This window comes from Agelaius tricolor, unplaced genomic scaffold (assembly GCF_023055355.1).
Source record: "Agelaius tricolor isolate 1412-34295 unplaced genomic scaffold, bAgeTri1.0.p SCAF_6, whole genome shotgun sequence".
Taxonomy (NCBI): Eukaryota; Metazoa; Chordata; class Aves; order Passeriformes; family Icteridae; genus Agelaius; species Agelaius tricolor.
In genome coordinates, this window is record NW_027269266.1 from 31955108 (window position 1) to 31974998 (window position 19891).

At 45.8% G+C, this 19891-nt stretch overlaps 1 protein-coding gene across 1 annotated transcript; it reads right to left on the reverse strand.

The window, feature by feature from the left end:
- Positions 1-7270: 7270 nt before the first annotated feature.
- HOXA4 (homeobox A4) lies at positions 7271-9491 on the reverse strand. Its single transcript, XM_071429941.1, has 2 exons — positions 8903-9491; positions 7271-8347 (listed from the first exon to the last, which is right to left on the reverse strand). The coding sequence occupies exons 1-2, from the start codon at positions 9489-9491 to the stop codon at positions 8019-8021; spliced, it is 918 nt and encodes a 305-aa protein (XP_071286042.1). The 3' UTR covers positions 7271-8018.
- Positions 9492-19891: the final 10400 nt, after the last annotated feature.

Sequence of the window (19891 nt, forward strand, 5' to 3'; positions counted from 1 at the left end):
ACTTTGTGCTGTCCTGAATTGCAGCTGAAAATTATTCTCTTCGCCGAATTTGGAGAAAGTTTTCTTTGCTCTAGTAGCGTGATTACGAGGTTTCAGATGCAAATTCAAATGATGCTGCGAGTCGCAGGCGCTAGACTTCCCTCGCCACCCCATTTCTTGCTTTGTTCCTGTTCCTGGACACTCAACGTTGTTTACCTTGATGATTTAGAGACCCGAAAGAGTGTTTCTAGCAGAAAAAAATGTGGAGTTTATCAGTAGGTGTACTACTTATTTTTCTGTGCTTTATACACATGCCTAGGAGCTGAGATTGAATTCCAGCCTCAGTAACAACAAACAGATCTGAGTTCATAACGTGCCTTCATTAAGGGAGACCCTTTGTGCCCGTTCTGGCATTAATAGCCAATCTTAGCATTAATGCTATTTGAAGTTACCTTCAATATAATCGGAGTTAGAATTTTTACTGTGCTTCAAGTTTACTTTTATGCCAGTCGGTAAGAGGTGTGCCTATCACTCCCATGTGGAGATGAAATGGGAATCACCCGTACGATATAAGTACTTATTTCCTCACTACCTCGAAAGATTTGCAATCTGCTGGGGTGCAGAGCTGTTTACCTACATCCGTGAGCCTGATAAAGTTGGTCTTTGATCATTCCCAAGTAGATAAAAAGAGCAGCGTTATCGACTGTGCCCTTGCGAGAGAAGTTCTGCTCAGAGTCAGCTGAGTCTGCCGGTGTTGGGTCCGCTAAGGAATCCCAAATATCTCTGCCCGCCATGCTGTGGGTACATGCCACCGGAGGAAGGTTCTTTCGTACCGTGTTTTCGCTTTCAATTTCCGAACGCAAGCGTGAATAGACATTTGCAGAGCCTTTTTGTAGTTAAGATTTAAGCAGCTCATTAAGCCAACACAAAGAGCCCTTGTAGTCCTGTAATTTATGGCCGCTTTTAAAAGGTAGTAAAATACACTAATTGTACATCAACATCCAAAAAGGAGCAGGTAAATCTAGCAGGAATTTGAGCTAATTCTATGTAATCCTCCCCTCTCGACGGCCGGCATATAAAAAAAAAAAAAATTTGTCACTATGGAAAGCATTTCTTTTCTCCTGCCAGAGGACCAAGCACATCAAGGACTTCAGCAACTCCGAACCACCAGACACCGACCTCCACTCAGTGCAAAGCAGGCCAGGACGGACAAACAACCGAAATCTATTCGCGAACCATTCTGTTGTATGCACGCAGACAAAAATCAGGTTTTCTAACATCCCCACATGCACTTCTCGTTTCCAGGACCGGCTGCGGAACTCCTCGAGGAGGAGGCGAGCAGACAAGCCCCGATAAGCAGCCATTCAACACCGAACTGGCTCCAACCCTCTCTCCCTCGCCTTGTGCCTTTGATTTCGGAAGGAGCTAAGAACGGACAAAGAAATTCTCTAACTCTTTCGCTCTTCAGATGACTTTGCATCCTTCCTGTCCCCAATGCCTTTATAAGGATGGCGATCACTCAGGTCCCGTACACTTCTTTGTCTGCCCAGACACGCGCATTCACCACCCACGGAAGATGAATAGAGCCAATCCAGAAAAAAAAAAAAAAAAAATCCAGCTAGGTTAAATATTTATCGCAACAACAACAAAATCTCATTCCAGCAGTCTTGTTCTTCATGCAGGTACCAGGCAAATCGCATTCTTACAGCCGCCACCGGCGCAAAAGCAGCGGCCGCTGCCCGGCTCTTACCTCCTCCAGCTGCGCAGGGTTGGGCAGAGGCGCTCCCGGCTCCTTCCGCCGCCCCGGCCGAGCGGCTTCGTTTCGGGGCTCCCTGTAAACAAGCAACAAACAGTGCCTTACCGGGGAGTGCAGGGGGAGGTATTTTGCTCCTTCATTGGCAATACATGGTTTGCCGGGTGCGCTGGGAGAGCCCGGAGAGGGGCGGGCGGGGATGGAGCGGGCTCGGGCTCCCGCGAGGAGCGTGGATTCCCACCCGGGTGAAGAGCACGGGGAGCTGAGAAATAAAAGCGTGCGGTTGTTTTGGTTGGGTTTTTTTCCTTATTTTTTTTCCCTGTAGACAGCTATGCCTTCTGTCTCCAAGTGTTTGGAAATATTGTCATTCCTAACTCTTGTTACATGAATGTCTGCTTTATTTTCCTCTGGGAAACCTTTGTTTAGGATCATTTAATCAAGAACAGACATTAAACACAAGTCGTGGTGTTCATCTCTGCTGAATAAAACTCGGAAAGGATTCCAGTTTAAATGCGGGGCGTATTGTGGTTGGGCTTTTATTCAAACGGTTAGCCGGGGCCCAATCCTGCCACCACAAGCTCACTAAGAGACTAACAATTGACCTCAGCGAAGCGGGATCGGGCCCAAATGCTTAAAAAAAAAAAAAAAATTCACCAACACAACATACACACGAAGAAAACAGCAACGAAAAAGTCGACATCCATGAAAGCCATTGACGGAGGGGAAAAAACTGGGCTGCTTCTTTTCCCCTAAAATAAACAGTACTGCTGGTCCAAAAAGACAATAGTCAGGTTATTTGCATGCCACTTACTGAATCACTTTTACATATGAATTAATATTTTACATCTGTATTCTTGCTAATAAAACCCATCTAACGCCTCTTACAATCGTCAGTAAATGTAAATGCTAATAATTAAATAACACCGTTCTTGCTGAAGGGTGTTATCTGAGCCCTGGAAATATTAAGTCTGTCTTGGGACAACTTTTCGAGCAGATACTTTGCTTTGGTAATTTAGTAGTTCCATAATTACACTAATAATTTTAAATTTGGTGTTGAACTCCAGTCTACATAAAATCATGCAATAATAGCCTACTAAACTGTTTATTGCTGTCTCATAAATTTGCGAGCGCTGACTGTTAAAATCTACTGGCAAACACAAAAGAAAATGGAAAGTTCGAACTGCAATCACAGAGCCCAGGCGCTGCTTCCTGGGGTTATCCTTTGCTCTACCTTTCCTTCCACTCGGCTTCAGCACAGGGGGAACCCCCCGGCATTTTAGGCTCAAAGTCATACCTTAGCTGTTTTGATCCCTAATCAATAATCATGTTACAAACAGCAATAATCATCGATCAAGCGTGTCGTGACTGGGTTGTCCCACTCGTGTTAAATATGGAGCGTGTATCTGAAAACGGTGCCAGCGACTTTCTGTTATTTATTTTGGAGCTATTAGGTCACGCTACCATATTTTACACTGCCACGGTCCTTTAAAGTATGCTGTTTCTTGAAAGAGTTGCTAAGTAGTAATAAAGCACTTTAAAAAAACTATGACTTTTTTTTTTTTTTTAATTTGTTGTTATCCCAAGCTCTAATATTCATTGCGGCACTCAAAGTTCGTACATAAATCGTTCAGACTAATGAGTCATAGAGAAATTCGCCCATGACTTTTCCTTTGCAATGCTCACTGCCTTTCCATTGCTTTTTTGGCCATGTATTAAGAGACGGTGATTTATTAACGCCAGGAAAATTGAACAAAGCAGGTCCTCCTGCACTGTGGCACCCAGCCTTCCACAGTGTGAATTAGAACATTATCAAGTGTGTTTGCCTCCGTAACACTTAATCACCAAAAGCCATAATGTGACCACAAGGCAGCTAAAACAAAGATTTAACATTTCTAAATATTAAACTTGTTAAGCAAATGCTCAGCAGACAAAGCAAGCACAAACAATTAAAGTCATCAAGCTAGAAATACACACTACCTACTTACCAACACAGACCCTATTGCTTGCTTAAGAAGTTTAGAATCTTTCAAGATAAATCAGGTGGGGGTTTTTTAAATGAAAAAAAAAAAAAAAAGAAAAAAAGAAAAAAGGAAAGAAAGAAAAAAAAACAAACTCCAGTAACAAGGAGTTGAGTTTCACTTCTGAGAGAATCACTCCTAGTGAGGACTGACGGCCACAGATCCATTCCTGACTATCTGCATTAATTATTTAATGAGTCACGTGACCCTAAAGATTAAAATTTCAATATCTCCCCCAGAACAGACGCAACACCTTTATCTGCGAGCGCAGGGATGCTCGTACTTGGGTCCCCTAATCTCTACTGACTTTGACAGCTCCTCAGTTTCCAGGGAGAGCTCTGGGGCATTATTCACAAGGGTTTGTCCCGTTCTGCACAGCGAGCCGGGGCAGCTTTACACCCTCCTCCCCCCGCAACTCCAAATGAATCAGTTGAACCCAAATCGTCATTGTCTACAGCGGGGAGGGGGCTCCGCGCTGCTGCCGGGGGCACGGAGAGCACCAGGGCGGCGTTGCGCGGGCCGCCTGCCACGGGTGAGTGCCGCCTGTCCGCGGGCCCGGGCGGAGCCAGCAGCGCTGCCCGGGCCGGGGGGCGGCGGCCGCGGAGCTCCCCCTGCCCACGCGGGGAGCCCCGACCCCGCCGCACCCGCGTGGGCCGGGCCTGGGGACAGCCCCGGAGCGACACCTCGGGGTCCCAGCCCGGCCCGGCCCGGCCCGGCCCGGCCCTGAGGCTGCGGGCGCAGCCTCCGCCTCCTCGGGGAGGTGACGCGCGGGTCCCGCGGCCGCGCCGCCCGCCCGGCTCGGACGGAGGTGCGGGAGCGGCGGGAGAGCCCGGGCTGCCCCAATGCGGCCCCGACGCCAGGCGGGGGGGCCGGGAGAGCTGGAGTTCCACTGCAAGCCTGTCGGGATCTCCGCCTGCGTGAGGGCTCCCCCCACCCCTTCCTCGTTTACAAACACAGGACAAGAAGACATGGGACTGCAAGAACCCTAGGGGAAAAAATTAAAAAAAAAAAAGAAAGAAAGAAAATGAAAGAAAAGTAAAAAATAAAGGAAAAAGAATCCTAGCATTGCGTAATCCCCCGGTGCAGGATGGCCCTGGTTATTAAATACCACAAGGCGCTTGTCACAGTTCAGCTCCTCCTGTAATGAAACACCAGGTATAGCAAGAGCTTGCAGGAGAAACGGGGATGGGGATCTCGGAAGAGGAGTATTTTTCTTAGTGGGTGGAGGGGAGGTGGGTGCCGGGGTTAACCGAGTGGCGTTCCCTGCTGACAGCAAATTGACTCCGAGGTGATTTGGTCTTTCTTTGAAATATTGACACACTTCCACTTCCAGCGTTTTGAGCTGTGCTCGCCTTTGTGGCCAGAGCAGATAAATCCGTGTGTGAGAGACACCGGGAGAGCGAGAGAGAGGGAGGGGGGGAGAGACATTTAGGTCCAAGTGCCGGATTAAAAAGAATACTGTCTTTAAAGGTCAAGGGTTTGAAGGGTCAGTCTGCTCCTCTAAAAAAAACAATTAATGGGATAGAAAATTTGTCCTCTCGGTGAACTCCTGGTTGCCTTAGCAAAGGGAGCACAATGCGAGAATTTAAACAGGACGATGTAATTTTTGAGGTTATTGTAAAGACGGGAGGTATTGGATGGGGAGCAGAGGGCTCCCAGCCCAGGAGCAGCATTCTGTTCCCAGCACAGGCAGAAGGGGAAGAGAAGGAAGGAGAATTTACCTTAAACGATGATAATCGGCCATGGGGTATTTTTGCAGTCCGCAGTTCAATCTCCAGCAAGAGAATGTACATTTTTTTAGGAGACAGCCAAGATGCTGTGTCTTTACACATGACCACTTTTTTTTTTCCCCAGGAAAATCCTTTGCGTCTTCACAGACTTTTCCAAGAGAATGCCTTTCAGAACCGCTGTTGAATTACAAAGAAGTATTTATTGTAGGAGGTGATTAATGATTCTCCCTAAAATTGCTATTTGCAGCGTGATTTCATTTCTCTTTACAATGGGAGCAAACCAGGTTTGTACGCATAGGCTGCACACGAAAGAAATCCTGCACTGCCAGTTAATACGTTTCAGCTGGAATTTTGCTCAGTTGTGCTAATTTTGGCTCTAAACACATTAAGAGATTCTCAAGCAATAAACCAAATGAAGAGTTACACATTTGTGGATAGCAGTTACCTATATACAGCTATATTTTTTCCCCTTTATAAGAGACAACTGGCGACTCAGGATTTAGCAAACAGCAATATGTGAGCAGAAGTGTGCTTTTCAGGCCTGCTCCTTGGTCAGGTATGGGGACAGCCGTGTTTGCTGAGGGTGTTTACAGCTGCCACCTTCCTGATGCTGAATGTGTTCTGCCAGTGGCACGTTCCATTTTCCTCTGGGATGGTACATATTCCATGGCTAGGCAGGGATGCTGGCGCAACCTATGGAGCCTGGTGCTACCTCAACCAGGGATGATGATGCCCCCTGGTCCTGGTGGCCCCACTTAGGTGAAGACAAGCACTGATTCCAAGAATCCATCTTGTATGTATTTGGGTGAGTAAATAAATAACTATTGGCCTTCAGGTCTTCCCTGGAAGACTTGAGATCCTTTCCAAGACCTTTCCTACCCAGCTCAGTGCTACACCGTGTTGTGAAAGCCCCAAGCAGCTCTGTTAGCAGCTCTGCTTTGCCTGACCTCCTTAGCTGCCTGGAAGCAGGAAGATGCACAGCCTGAGCTGGAACCAGCTGAATCCCATTTTGCCACAGTAGTTGTGACAATCTCAGTCAAAAAAGCCTCATGAGTTGTATCCAAATTCATGTGTCTACCAAGGCTTCCTCAACACATTTTGAAGTAATCTTAAAACAAAAATAAAAAAATAAAAAAAGAAAATAGAAACAGAAAAGGCAGCTTAAAAAGAAATTTTAGGTTACCGTTCATGTATTCCCCTTAAACAGTGCTAGCCAGCTAAGAAATCATAATCAGGCAAAAATGAATGAATAAACCAGGACTGGCTAAAGATTTAAAGTGTTATCACGGCATGGGAGCTTATTGGCTCCCAGAAGAAGCACAGTTTCTCTTGTCAGGCAGCTGAAAACAGTCGCACGGCCAGCGGTGGAGTCAGCCTCATTCTGTCTAAGTCAGCTAAAGAGAGCACCACTCACCTATACAATGAAGCAAGACCTTTCCTCGTCCTGCAACTCAATTTTTCCCAGCCAGGCGAGTAGGAGTCAGGAGGTTTTTCAGCACATTTAAAATAACCATTACGTTATTGACAAGATGAATCCAAGTCAAAACAATGCATTAAACTGTTGTTTTCCATTCCTGATGCCAACACCAGCCATGCACAAGGTGGATGAAACAGCACGTAGTGGACTTGTGTTTCAAGCGTTTAATTTTTTTGTACAGAATAATCTTTATTACTAGCATTTGGCACTGTTATACATTACACCAAAAATCCACAAATTGTACATGGACCCAAACTATTTAGACGGTGCCAAATATGAAGACAGCAACAGCCTTTATAGCAATATTTCTTTAAATAAATGCAATAGGGAATGTGGAGAAAAACTAATAGATCACAGCTACTGAGGGGACTACACTTAAAACCAGTTAAGTTACCTTTGATACATAAAACATTTTCCTTTAGACAGCGTAAGGGGACTTTTTCACAAGACTTTAACCTCTTGTGGACGTGTTCGTTCTCCCATGTTGGTCTGTGTGTGTATACGTGCCTGTGCACCATCACACACACAAGCACGCACAGAGAAATCCATGAACACACCACAAAACAGCGCTATTCAAGTCAATGCCTTACACAAGTGTCTCACGAGCTCTTTGCTTTGTTTTAAAAGTTTTTTATTTTTAACGTGTTCCCTAAAAAAAAAAAAAAAAAAAAAAAAAAAAAAAAGAAGAGTCCGTCTTAGGTACAGAGAATTCGTCCATGACAGCATCCATCCCTCTCTTACACCGAGGGCAAGAGAGTGTTTCCATAAATAGAAAAAAATGATGGGCATGGAACCATTATCTATATACAATGTAGACAATCGTCCGGGTTTTGGTTTAAACATGTGCCCGTTCTTGGACACGTCTCGTCTTCCTTTTCTGCTCCTGTTTTGTTTTACACAGTTTGGTCCAAAAGGCCAGCCTCCCCCTCGAGGCAGCTTGAAAACCCCAATAGATAGGTATATATATATATTTAAAAAAACACAACAACAACAACGACAAAAAAAAAAAAAAAGCCAACCAAACAAAAAAAGACCAAAAAGACTCAAACCAAAAACCGTATTTATAGCGCAGCTGCGTTGGGTGTAGCCCCATCGAGCGGATGGGGGTGGCCCTGTGTCTGTGCTTTGGACTGCTGGCTCAGTGTGGACTGGTTTGAGGAGCGCATCTTTGTGTTAGGCAGTTTATGGTCTTTCTTCCACTTCATGCGCCTGTTCTGGAACCAGATTTTGACCTGGCGCTCGGAGAGGCAGAGGGTGTGCGCGATCTCGATGCGTCGCCTTCTGGTCAGGTAGCGGTTGAAGTGAAACTCCTTCTCCAGCTCCAGGACCTGCTGTCTGGTGTAGGCAGTGCGAGACCTCTTGGGCTCCCCTCCGTTGTAATTGGGGTTGACTGAAACGTGCACACACAGGCACACACATACACACGCGGAGAGGAAAGAAGGAGAGGGGAAGGGATGGAACATAATCATTATATAATAACTTGACACCGGGTTCACATAAGATACATAAACGGCAAGAAAAATTGTTTCCCAGCCTATCGACAGTGGGGACAATCGAGGAGCAATAAAAAATGGTGATGGGCATTTGGGTTAGAAGAAAAGCTTCAAAGACACATGGCCCAGAGCCACTGCAGGGCAATTAAATTTATGGGGGCTATAATTACTGCCCTAACAGTTTGGCGTCTCGTAAATCTTTTGATAAAGGACCCCGGATACAAAAGGTTTCTCACTTTTTTCTTTTCTTTTTTCCCCTTTTTTTTTTCTTTTCTTTTTTTTTTTTTTTCCCTTGATTTTTTTTTTTCCTTTACTATTAGGAAACGCGGAGGGAGAAGGAGGGGGGAAAAAAAAGCCACACACGCCACGACCCATCCCGGTCCCGGGAGCACCCTCCCCCCTTCCCTCCAGTGCAGGCGCATCCCCACCTCTCCCTGGCAAGGGCAACTCACCCGTGCTCACATGGATCTTCTTCATCCAGGGGTAGACCACCGGCTCCTTCCCCTTCAGCCCGGGCAGGCTCTTGTCGGGCAGCAGCGGACAGGCGGGCCCGGTGCCGGCCCCGGCGGCGGGGGCAGCTTCGCAGCGGCGCTGCAGGGCATGGCCTGGGAGCAGGGGCTGGGGCGGGCCGGGGTGGCCCTTGGCGGGCGGCGGCGGCGAGGCGCCCGGGGGCGGCTGCTCGGGGCCCGGGGCGGCGCTGCCGGCGCTGCTGTAGCTGTAGGGCGCCTGGGGGTAGGAGGGTGCCTGCGCGGTGTAGAGCGCCTCGGGAGGCGGCCCCGGCGGCCCCGGCGGCGCCGCGGGAGCCTGGTAGCCCGGTTCCCGGCGCGGCCGCGGGAAGTACTCGGGCAGCGCCGGGCCCGGGTGCGCGGCGTGCAGGTGCGGCGGCGGCGGCGGCGGCGGCGGCGGGGCGTGCGGGTGCGAGTGGTGCGGGTGGTAGCTGGCGGAGCTGCCGGCGCTGCCGCTGTGCTGCGTGTATTCCTCGCAGGGAGGGAATTTGGGCTCGATGTAGTTGGAGTTTATCAAAAACGAACTCATGGTCATTAATTTGTGAAGTGCAAAAATACTAATTTTTCTCGCGTTGTCGTTTTTCTGGGCTCGGCGAGGCCCCTCCCCTTCCCCCCCCCTTCCCTCCCTTCCCTCCCTCTCCCCCTCCCGCTGCTGTCAAGTGCTGCCGCTGCCAAAGTTTGGGCCTCCAGCCCTTCCCCCCCCCCCCCCCCCTCCTTCCCACTGCACTCCCCTCCCTTCCTCTCTTCCCACCCCTGGAGCGCCTACAACACACACAAACACACACCCGCGCACACACACACCCGCACCCCCCGCCGCCCCGCCACCACCTGACCGCCAGCGCCAATTACCGCGCGGGGCCGCGGACCCCGGATCAGGAAATGGAAGAGGGACGAGCGGCCGCAGGGCAGCTCCGCGCCCGCGGACCCTTGGCGGGGACCGCGCCTCCCCCACGGGCGGCGGCTGCCTGGCGAGGGAGCGCCCCGCGTCCGCTCCGCACCAGCATCCCCGGCTCCTCCCGCCCGCCGGCCCGGGCCGCGTCCAGCAGTCGCGGTGTCAAGCGAGATAAAACTAATCCGGCTTTGACAGTCTCCCACCCGCCCCGCCCGCCCCAGCACTTTTTGTGTCTTCGTTCTCCCGTGGGAGAGTGTAGGAAGCAGTGCGAGGAAGCGGAGCGCAGCCCAGCTGCGCGATCCGGAGGGAGGCAGGCATTGCACAAGGCGTTGCACAATCCTTTTGAACAAGCCCATCTCCAAACGCCGGGGCTGCGCGCAGGCAGAGGGCGGCAGCGGCTGTCGGGCACAGGCCACCGGCCGCCCTCCAGCCTCTGTCCCCAGCGCCCCGCCGCTGCGGACCGCGGTGGCCGCGGGCTCCAGGGACAGCCTTGTGCCCCTTTGAAGCTGGGCTAATTGGAGGGAAAGTTAGAACGAAGGTCGCGGGGAGGCCGAGGAGAGTCCTCGAGGGGCTTGCGGGGTGTGAGGCATAGAGCAAACCTGAAAATAACGGGGAGCAGAGGGGGAAGGGAGACGGGAAGACGGACACGACGGTATCAAACACTTCCTACCGGCGATTACAGGGCTCCCTGGGAGCATCCCTCCCCGCGGAGCAGAGCTTTCTGAACCACGAATTTAAGTCCGTTGGTTTGCCTCGTCTGGGGTTTATTTTTAATTTTCACTTCCATAAGAAATCGCTAGCGCCTTCGTAGCAGTAGCTCGTAAACCCTGGTGTAGGAGCGAGAGGGCACTCGGGCACTTCTAGATTGCTAAAACTGAGACTGTTAACAGTATTTGCAGCTCAGGGGGAAACGAGGCAACCGCCCTGACCTTAGGTAATTGAAATTTGATGGTTAAACTAATTACGCTCTTATTCTAAGGGGAAAAAAAGTACTTATTGAAAGTCAGTTAGTCTGCCACATTTGGAGTAGGTGCGAACTTTTTCAGATTATTTTTTTTATCTGTACAGGAAAGAATATAAACAGATAGAAATATTTACCACACCCTTAGAGAATATAATTGCTGAGTGGCTAAATCTCATCTGCTGGTATGGGTAAATACTTCTAATATATCAAGCGTAAATATGATACAGTTTAGATCTTGCCTTCCTAAAGATATTACACTAACAGTTACCCTGGTTTAAATTCAGATTATTGTCTTTTGCAGTTTAATAGATAATGGATACATGCAATAAAATTCTATTTGAATATATATTCTATCTAACAAGACACACAGCGTATCGATTTATATTTTATCCACAGACACATAGGCACGCACGTTGCATGCGGCTTGTAATATGTTAGAACATTTCCAGCACTTGGGTATACTGGGGTACTTATCTAAACAATCACTCATTTCCTCCTACTATCGAATGTCTAATTTGTAAAGAGAGTTAAAACACATTTACTTACTCATTTCCAACAGCACATCTATGGAACTCTAACTAGAGTAATAGATAAGTTTCTCTATTTACTCTGCGTGGAGAGGAAATGCGGTTACACACACGCGGTTACACACAGAGACAGCCGCAACTGCTCAACAGCACACATTTGATAGAAAAGGGGAGATTGTTTTATTTAGATTCCAAACAACAAAACAACAGTAAACCCATTTCCTAAAAGAAAAAAAAAAGCTCCCATTTGCATGACTGTTAAAAATAAAAGACCGCCGAAGTCCGCCACGATAGCATTTTCCCGATATAAAGAGATACATGCACACACAGAGACGCATACATACAAATACCTGCCGGCTAGCACCAGATGAATTACACTGGGGTATCGTAAATATTATCCTCGGCATAAGTCCTGAGGCTCTATGGCCGGAGCACTACAGCGGGCTGCCGTGTTCCCACGCCACAGTAAAACACAACGAGAAGTGTTGTCTCGGTTTGTAAGATCAGCGCTATATTGGGAGAGTTGACCGGGCTCTGCTTCATATTATTTACTGTGATTAGATCTCAAAGTTTCACCGTGCCCTTTTCTGCAGGAAGGCTCTGGCGCTTGGTTACAGAGAGAAGGACTCAATTTTGTATACGAGTGTAAATCTGCAAGGTGACCTGAGCTGCCCAGCTCAAGTCTGGCTTTTTCGTGTGGTTCTCTTAGTCTGTGAAGATGTGCTGAGGCAGGACCTCCAAAAGGCCTGTTCCGTGTCTTTCTGGTTTTGTTATCATAAACAAGAACCCAGCCAAGACCACCAAGTGTTATCTTGCACACGGCCATTTCGACATTTTACTGCAAGATTTATGGCTGTAATAAACAATCTCAAACCCTTTTTTCCCCCAGTACTTCCCTTTAACAAACTTGTACCATCACCCTAAGTTCTCAAAGAAAGAAAAGGATAGGATAAAATAGGCCAGCTCCCTTATTTTTCTAGAAGGACTAAAGGCTCGATTTCACTGGAGAAGGAGACTTCAATCAATTAATAAAGAAGCGAGAGTTTCCTGGCCGAGGCTGGCCGAGAATGGGATGGGGACAGCACTGGAATTAAGTTTAGAGGGACAGAGTAAATTTTCATGCACCAAGAAGAAGCAACTCAATACATACCGAAAGAGGGAGAAAAAGGGGATCCCTCTTTTTCTTGTGAAACAGGCAAGCATTCCTGTTACCCTCCACATACGCAGCTAAAACATAATTACCACGAAAGAGAAAATAATAATAACAACGGCAATAATAAGAATAGTAGTAGTAGTGTAGTAGTAGTAGTAGTAATAATAATAATAATAATAATAATAATAATAATAATAATAATAATTCAAGTCAACCTCTTGCCTTGCCGGGCATCCTCCACCGAGAGCGGTAGGAGGAGGAAGAATCGCACTAGCAGCCTGGTTTGACTTTGATTTGAACCATTTTGAATATATTTAGTCCCAGCTTTCCCCTCTTGAATGCGAGGCTGTCCCAAGTTTCAAAGTGACCGAAAAGTGACACCGTGTGCATTTTGTTTCTTATTAATCTTACACATTGACAGTCTTTGTTAAATAACAAGGCGTGCCCTTCACCAGGCGACATTTTCATATTTGTTAGACGCGGTGACCTGAAGTTCACCTCGGCCTTGGACTTAGTTTTTCTAAAAGGTCTATAACAGTGTCTTTTAGATAGCAGGGTGCTTTGCCCAGGTCACTTCTTCTAAGGGAAAAATAAGAAAAAAATCGAGGGAAAATGTAAACGTTATGGAATGTATCGACTGTATTCCTTTCTTTGTTCCTGGGAATGATACAGCCCCGAGGCTGCTCCTGCCTCCGCGGATGAGAGCGTCCTTCCCGATGGGCGCTGCCGGGGCAATGTTGGCATTTTTGCCCCAAGTTCAGCATTTGATAAAAGCGATGGTTTCCCTGGCATTGGGGCTCCTCTTAACAACGGGATGGTTGGCGGGGTTTGGTCACCCTGTCCTGGTGCGCTTAAATAAACACACGTAAAATGTGATTTGTGCTCGGATTTTAAATGAATGGTCTTTTGAGCAGACCTTCCACACCAGAGAGCAGCGTGCTGAATGCAGAGAGTGAAAGGACAGAAAGAGTTCGTCTCAAATTATTAACTGAACTGTCCTGTTGTAGCCCGTTGGCTTTTTTTTTTTTTTTTTTTTTTGGGGGGGGGGGAAGGGGGAAACAATTTAAACAATAATTGAAAAGAGTCAATATTTATGTAAGTCGCGGTTTCAACTCCTTTGAAATTATTCTCATTGATATTTTTATTCTAAACCAGATTTAAAATATGGAATTCGGACCACTAATTGTTTTAGTGAGGAAGTAAATGGATTTCTGTCACCTACTCTAGAGTAAGCCGGTTATAGTAACAGCTTTCATTCTGGGTATATCAAAGACGCATTGTTATTCTTGGAAACAATCCGCCTGCTATTCTCTAACAAAATAGATATTTGGCTACGGTTTTTAGCTTGTTATCAGGCTTCGCTCTTACACCAAATAAATAGTCTGGATGTGAAAGGTTATATACTATCTCCAGAGCGGGCAGGCTCCCTAAACGTGCAGTGCCAGGGCTCGCTACAAGTGAGCAGCAGCAACAACTTGTGAACAGCGTCTGCACGCCGAGCAAACACTTGCATTACACACTTTCCAGGCTTCAGCAGGTACTTTAGGCACAATCTCCGATAATCACTTTGGCTAATCTGATATCTAACCTCTCGCGTACTTGTTCCCAAGATACAGCGCTCGCCTGCCACGATCCAGCTGTGTCTCTGGCAAATAATTCACGCGTACCAGTTACACAGAGGCCGGTGTAGGCTGCTGCCTTGGGGGTGGAAAGGCAGCAATGCGTGGCTGGGGGTGAGGTGCGCTCTTTCTCGGATTTCCTTGTCGCACTGTCGCCTCCTCCACACCTTTCAGGTCTGATTATGGCTATATTCGAGTATCCTTTCCCTCTTCCACCGACCCCTCAGCCTTAAAATTTCAAGCTGAATCCCGTCTGCGATGATGTCCTCCAAAATGAATTTGCTTGAGCAATATTGGCTAGTTCTCCCTGCAGACACGTCTAACCAAGGAGCTAAAGCTTTTACTCAGAGGCGGCACTGGGAACAAAAAAATCCCAGCAATGTGGGAATCTCTCCGCGCAAAGAAATTCCACTAAACTTTTTCTTGGAAGGGTGAAGAGGGGTGGGTGGCGAGAGGAAAAACAACGCGTCCTACTCCCAATTTCGCTGGGAACTGCCGCCTCGGGTAATTCCAGAAGGCTGTGAGAACCCTCCAAATCACGGAGAGGCGCAGGGGGCCAGCTTCTCCGTAATATTTTCCATGGGTATCGCACCACAGCTCCACCGCTCCGCATTTTAAACGAGCTCCTTCGGACCAAACATATAGCCCGTATTATCTCCGGCATGTCCTGTTTAAGCACAGTTTAGCGGTCGCTACAGAAATGAGAGCAAAAACAAAGACGCGGCTAGGATCGATACACGCGTTAATAGCTTCGCTCCTATCTTATCTTCCTGCCATTTTGCAAAGTGAGAAGGCTTAACATTAAACCTCTTAGAGTAGGTTATTATATAATAAACAAGGGTGAGGCATTTTGCTACCTGACTTTCGGAGGAGGCAACACCAGTGGCTTCTGTGGGGGTAACACGCGTGTTTACCTGCCGCGGCTGAACCCGAGATATTCAGACACAAATGTGGCTGATAATTCAAGATGAAATACAACGTGTATTACTCTTGAAAAGAGGAATTTTCTATCCTTTCCTTGGTAATTGAGGTCATTCAGCCAGTAGGGTTCACCTGGAGTCCATACTGTGATACACACGTAACTCAAAGCTATTTTATCTTTTGTGCTGATAGTCAAGATCTCGGCTATAACATTGACATCAAACTCTGTCTGGGCGAATGACTAAGAGTGGTGCAAAACGTAAACTTTTGACCCTCAACTTTTTGACCTGCAGTTGTAACGCCCTTAACCACAAAGATATACAAAAGCTATGCAGCTTCTTTTAGGAGTAAGAGACTCGCACTGTTTGTTTCAATACTTCTGCTTGTTTCCCCCAGCTTTCTAAGGGCTCTCTTTTTTATTGTTGCTTTTTTTTTCCTTCTTCTTGCTGCTGAGAAATCGGATACTTTTGCATTTTTAATCGTTTTTTTTTCCTTTTTCTTAATCTCTCAGCTTTGTAAAATGCTGTTAGATCAGTTTGCACAGCCTTTCGGCAGCGTTGGAGGGAAGCCTGTTACTCAAAGGCGCTAAATGGTTACAATTGCAGGTGAATTGCTGGGTAAGTTCCGGGCGTGAGGTTGGAAGGAATGGAACGACGAGCGTTGGGGGAAAAGCTGCAGCTCTCTGCTGAAGGGTTTTAGTCATTTCTCCTTGATTTAAACATAAAGAAACAAGTCTAATTGTTTGCGAAGCCTTGTCTAGGCAAACGAGTTGACTGTGAACTTGGTCTAAAGCGAGCTCTGCTGGTGATTCCTAGGGTGTGCAGATTTATCTTTTCTGCATTTACTTAACCTGGCAGTGAACTGCATGGGCTGCCATTTATTATCCGGAGACAGACTTCACCTCAAGCAAGGACTGTTCCACAAAATTGCAATAATTACCCAATAACCTTCATAGCAAATATTATTATTGAAAAGACATTTTTTGGGGGGAGGGGATATAGAAAAGATTCCTTTTGCGTGTTATAAGGCAAAATCCATGCAAATTTTACACGATCTCTATGTCAGATTTGAAATTGTTTGTGCGCATAGCTACAGGAACATGTGACCGGGGTGGTCCATGAGTATTTGCCTTACAGAGAGACATTAGTGAAGATGCTTTAATTTGAAAGGGATAATATCTTCAAAGATGACCAGAAGATTGTGGGAACTGTGGTTTTCCGCTCTAGCTAGTAACGCTAGCCTCAAATCCGGGAGATTTTGAGGGCAGAAAGAGAAAGGACTAAGAAAGCAAACGACATTTTAACTTGGTCAAGAGATTTACTCGTGTCTGCATTAAATGCGTCAAATCTGTATTTACGGGGAGGGAAAACGCATTGCTCCCGTATTCAGCGTTAGAAATCGAAACCTCCTGATCTCCTCCCTCATGATCGGTTTCATTCAATTTCCCATGGAGCAAATTGCAAACTCCTCTATTGTCACCTTTACACAGATACACACATATTACGTGTAAGGAAATGGCAGAATAATAATTTCCTTGTTCTGAAATTAGGGCATTTGCATGGTTTAGACAAGGCTGTAGAGCTGTAATTTACGGATGAATTTCCATTGGATTGTTACACTCCTGGTTTAGAGAAAGTTAAGTCTTGCAAAGTCACCAGTTCCACACATTAAGAGAGCTGCCTAATCTTTAATTGGTTTTACACTTAGACATGAGACACTAGAGGCAAGTATTTCTTTCAAAGGATTAAGTAAACTGTATTTCAAATCTCAGAACGCAACGTGCCATTCCTAAAATAGAAAAAAAACTCGCACTTATTAATCCGCTAAACTCATCAGAAAAATAAGGTGTGCAGATACCTCTCGCCTGACTCCCAGGTATAATTTCCCATGACATTTTCCCTCGGAAAACAATTCGGATCTGGGATTATTTTCGCAGAGTTCGGCAATCTGGGCTCGTTTGAATTTCAAATTTCAAAGCGTATTAGGAAATCTTAACTCATTTCTGTATTTGAATGGTTTCAACTGTGATGCTTAATACAGGGCAGGGCCAGAAACAGGGTGAAGTTGTGATTTCTAGCTAACTTTCTTTTGTTGCTAGTGTTTTTTGCAGTACAGGCGGGCTCATATGCTTCTGGACCTAGGGATATTTTTCTTTTCCATAGTTCTTGAACGACTGTACATTGTTTTGTGTGGGATATGGTCCAGAAGCCACATTCAAAAATGTGGAAAATACACAGTAGCAAATCTTTTCACTCTAGGCAATGAAAAATTACAATCCAGGATGATATCCAGGATCCTAAAATATTAGTCCAACGGGCGTCCGTGCGTGCTTGTATATTAGCCAGTTAATTCAAATAGGGCAGTGTTATTAAATACTGAGTAATCATGAGCTGTTTGTGTCTGATATAATTCCCATCTACAAGCAAAGGGTTTTCCTTGGAAAACGACCTATATATAAATGAGGACCAAACTTTTAAGGGTTTTTCATGCCTTGCCTCAAACTATAAAATTTTATGGCATTTGGTATAATATAATACACGCCTATCATATACAACTTTCTGATATTCCTATTGACGAAAATGTGTCAACTAGAGTACTATAAAATCTCCAGCTGTTTAAAAGGAAATTATTTTCAAATGTGCATTTGGATATGCTCTTTTAAAGCCTTTCTAATTTTTTTAATATGAAATATATGCAGATGTGTTTGTTTAGTGCTGACAGGAAGGATCGACAGACACAAAGGCATCAGACTCTATTTATCTTCCGCAAGGGTTGACTTTAAATATTAAATGCTTTTAAAACTGAGCTCTTTGGGATGAACCTACCTTAGATACTACCATTTTACCATTTCTTTAAAGATAAATAAATTAAAAATAGGGATCAGTCAGCAATATGCAGACTTTGCAGAGGTACACAACAACCTTACCCTCCTAAAACCCTGTGCCTTTCTCCCATTTTTCCTCACAGTAGCCAAACCAGCCTAAACCACAACATTCAAATGGCATAGCACTAGCAAAATAAAACAAAGCCCATCTCTCTCTCACATCAAACCACTCAATTCTTTTGCAAACCCGACTTTATGACACATAAAAGAAAACAATGCAATCTGCTGAATCAATGTTACTCTAAACCTGTGCAGAGAAAGACATACCCACAGCTGGTTTGGAGAGATAGATAGATAGGTAGATAGATAGATAGATAGATAGATAGATAATAGGCAATTCTCAGAATTCTACCATAGCCCCTGACTAGTCTGTTTATACCCCCCGAGATCACTCGCCAAAGTAACAGCTCTGAGGATAAGGATCAGGCCTTAATGCTACCCGGAGAAAGATAGAGTTCCTTTCACCCTTTCATTCAAGTCCTGGAAATTCAAAGACTGAAGTTAAATCCGGCCATAAAGTTTATTGCTGAGTAATCACACTCTAGTGAGAACAGTCCACTTAAATAAAAAGAATGTTGAAGTAAACACGCAGCTGGGGCCTACCCCACAATGGCAGCCAGCAATATAAGGCAGAAAGGGAGAGAGCAGAGCTAGGGGGATATTTACAATCTTCAATAAACCAAGCCCGTATTTCATAATTTGCAGCACTCTAATGACCTGTAGTCTCTTGTATTAATGCTACAAGTTACAGTCAATTGGTTCGCTTTAAAAAAAAAAAAAAAAGGAAGTCACAGGAACCTATATATGTGTACACACCCTTTGTGTACATGAATACACCAATATTAGACACATATATGCATCTGCACGGCTTTACACAGACGTACAAACTGATTTGTACATGCAGGCACACATGAATATAATTTAAATACATTTATATTTCTGCAGTTACGTATAGAACCGGGAAAAAAGTTCCAGCAGCGTTATAAATGCGCACCCCCAAAACACACTACACACTCACAGATGCACATATACACACAGCTAAAGCTTTCTGCACAACCCAATGCAGAAAATATGTATCTAAACACTCCAGTACAGTCTGTGCCATTTTAATACTGGCTCTGATGTGCAACATATTTCACCAATCCAAAGATTATTACCATATCATCACGCCTCCAACTCTATCATGCCTCCATAAGATACTGCCCAGATAATATCAAGCCCAATCTATTTTGTTTCTCCCCTTTTTTAATCGCCTGCAGTAACTACTCTTTGCTAAACAAAACCTCTCCAAACTTGGAGAGTCTATTGGAGCAAAGGAAGTAATTATCTTCTGCGGTAGTCAAAGTGATTAAAGCTAGGCCCCAAAATCCATCTCTGCCAAAGTCGCTTATTGTGGTTTACTTTGATTTGATCGTTAAAATAGAGAGCTAGCTGCTGCGAGTGAAGGGATGGGGGGAGGTATTTGCAGCGCAACCTGGATCATTAGTGCTTGATCCTGCCTCTCGGGCTCGGTGGGACCGTCCTGAAAACCTCCAGGCGGAGAGGAAGGGAAAGAGAAAGAGAAAGAAAGAGAGAGGCGAGAGGCAGCGAGAGCGAGCAGGAGCCTCGGCTTCCCCACTGTACAAATAAACTTTAAGGAACTTGTGCACAAAACTTACCTTTGACTTGCAAGGAGCCATTTTTCACATAGTACTGAGAACTTGTGGTTTGGATACTTCTGTCCCTAAACCTGACAATTTGAATGGCCAGGAGGCACACGTAGCCTGCAAAAGAGTCAAATGAAGTCCAGCGTCAGTGAGATTATATGTTATGTGGTATATAATGTTGGATGTCAACTCCCCAAAACCATAAAACTTACTTTAATGGCACCACGTGACTTTTTATAGCCAGTGAGCCTATCTGTCTGTGCTATGGATGATTTTACGATCTAATTCATAGACAAAACCCTATTCATTTGGCACCCAAATGTCATATA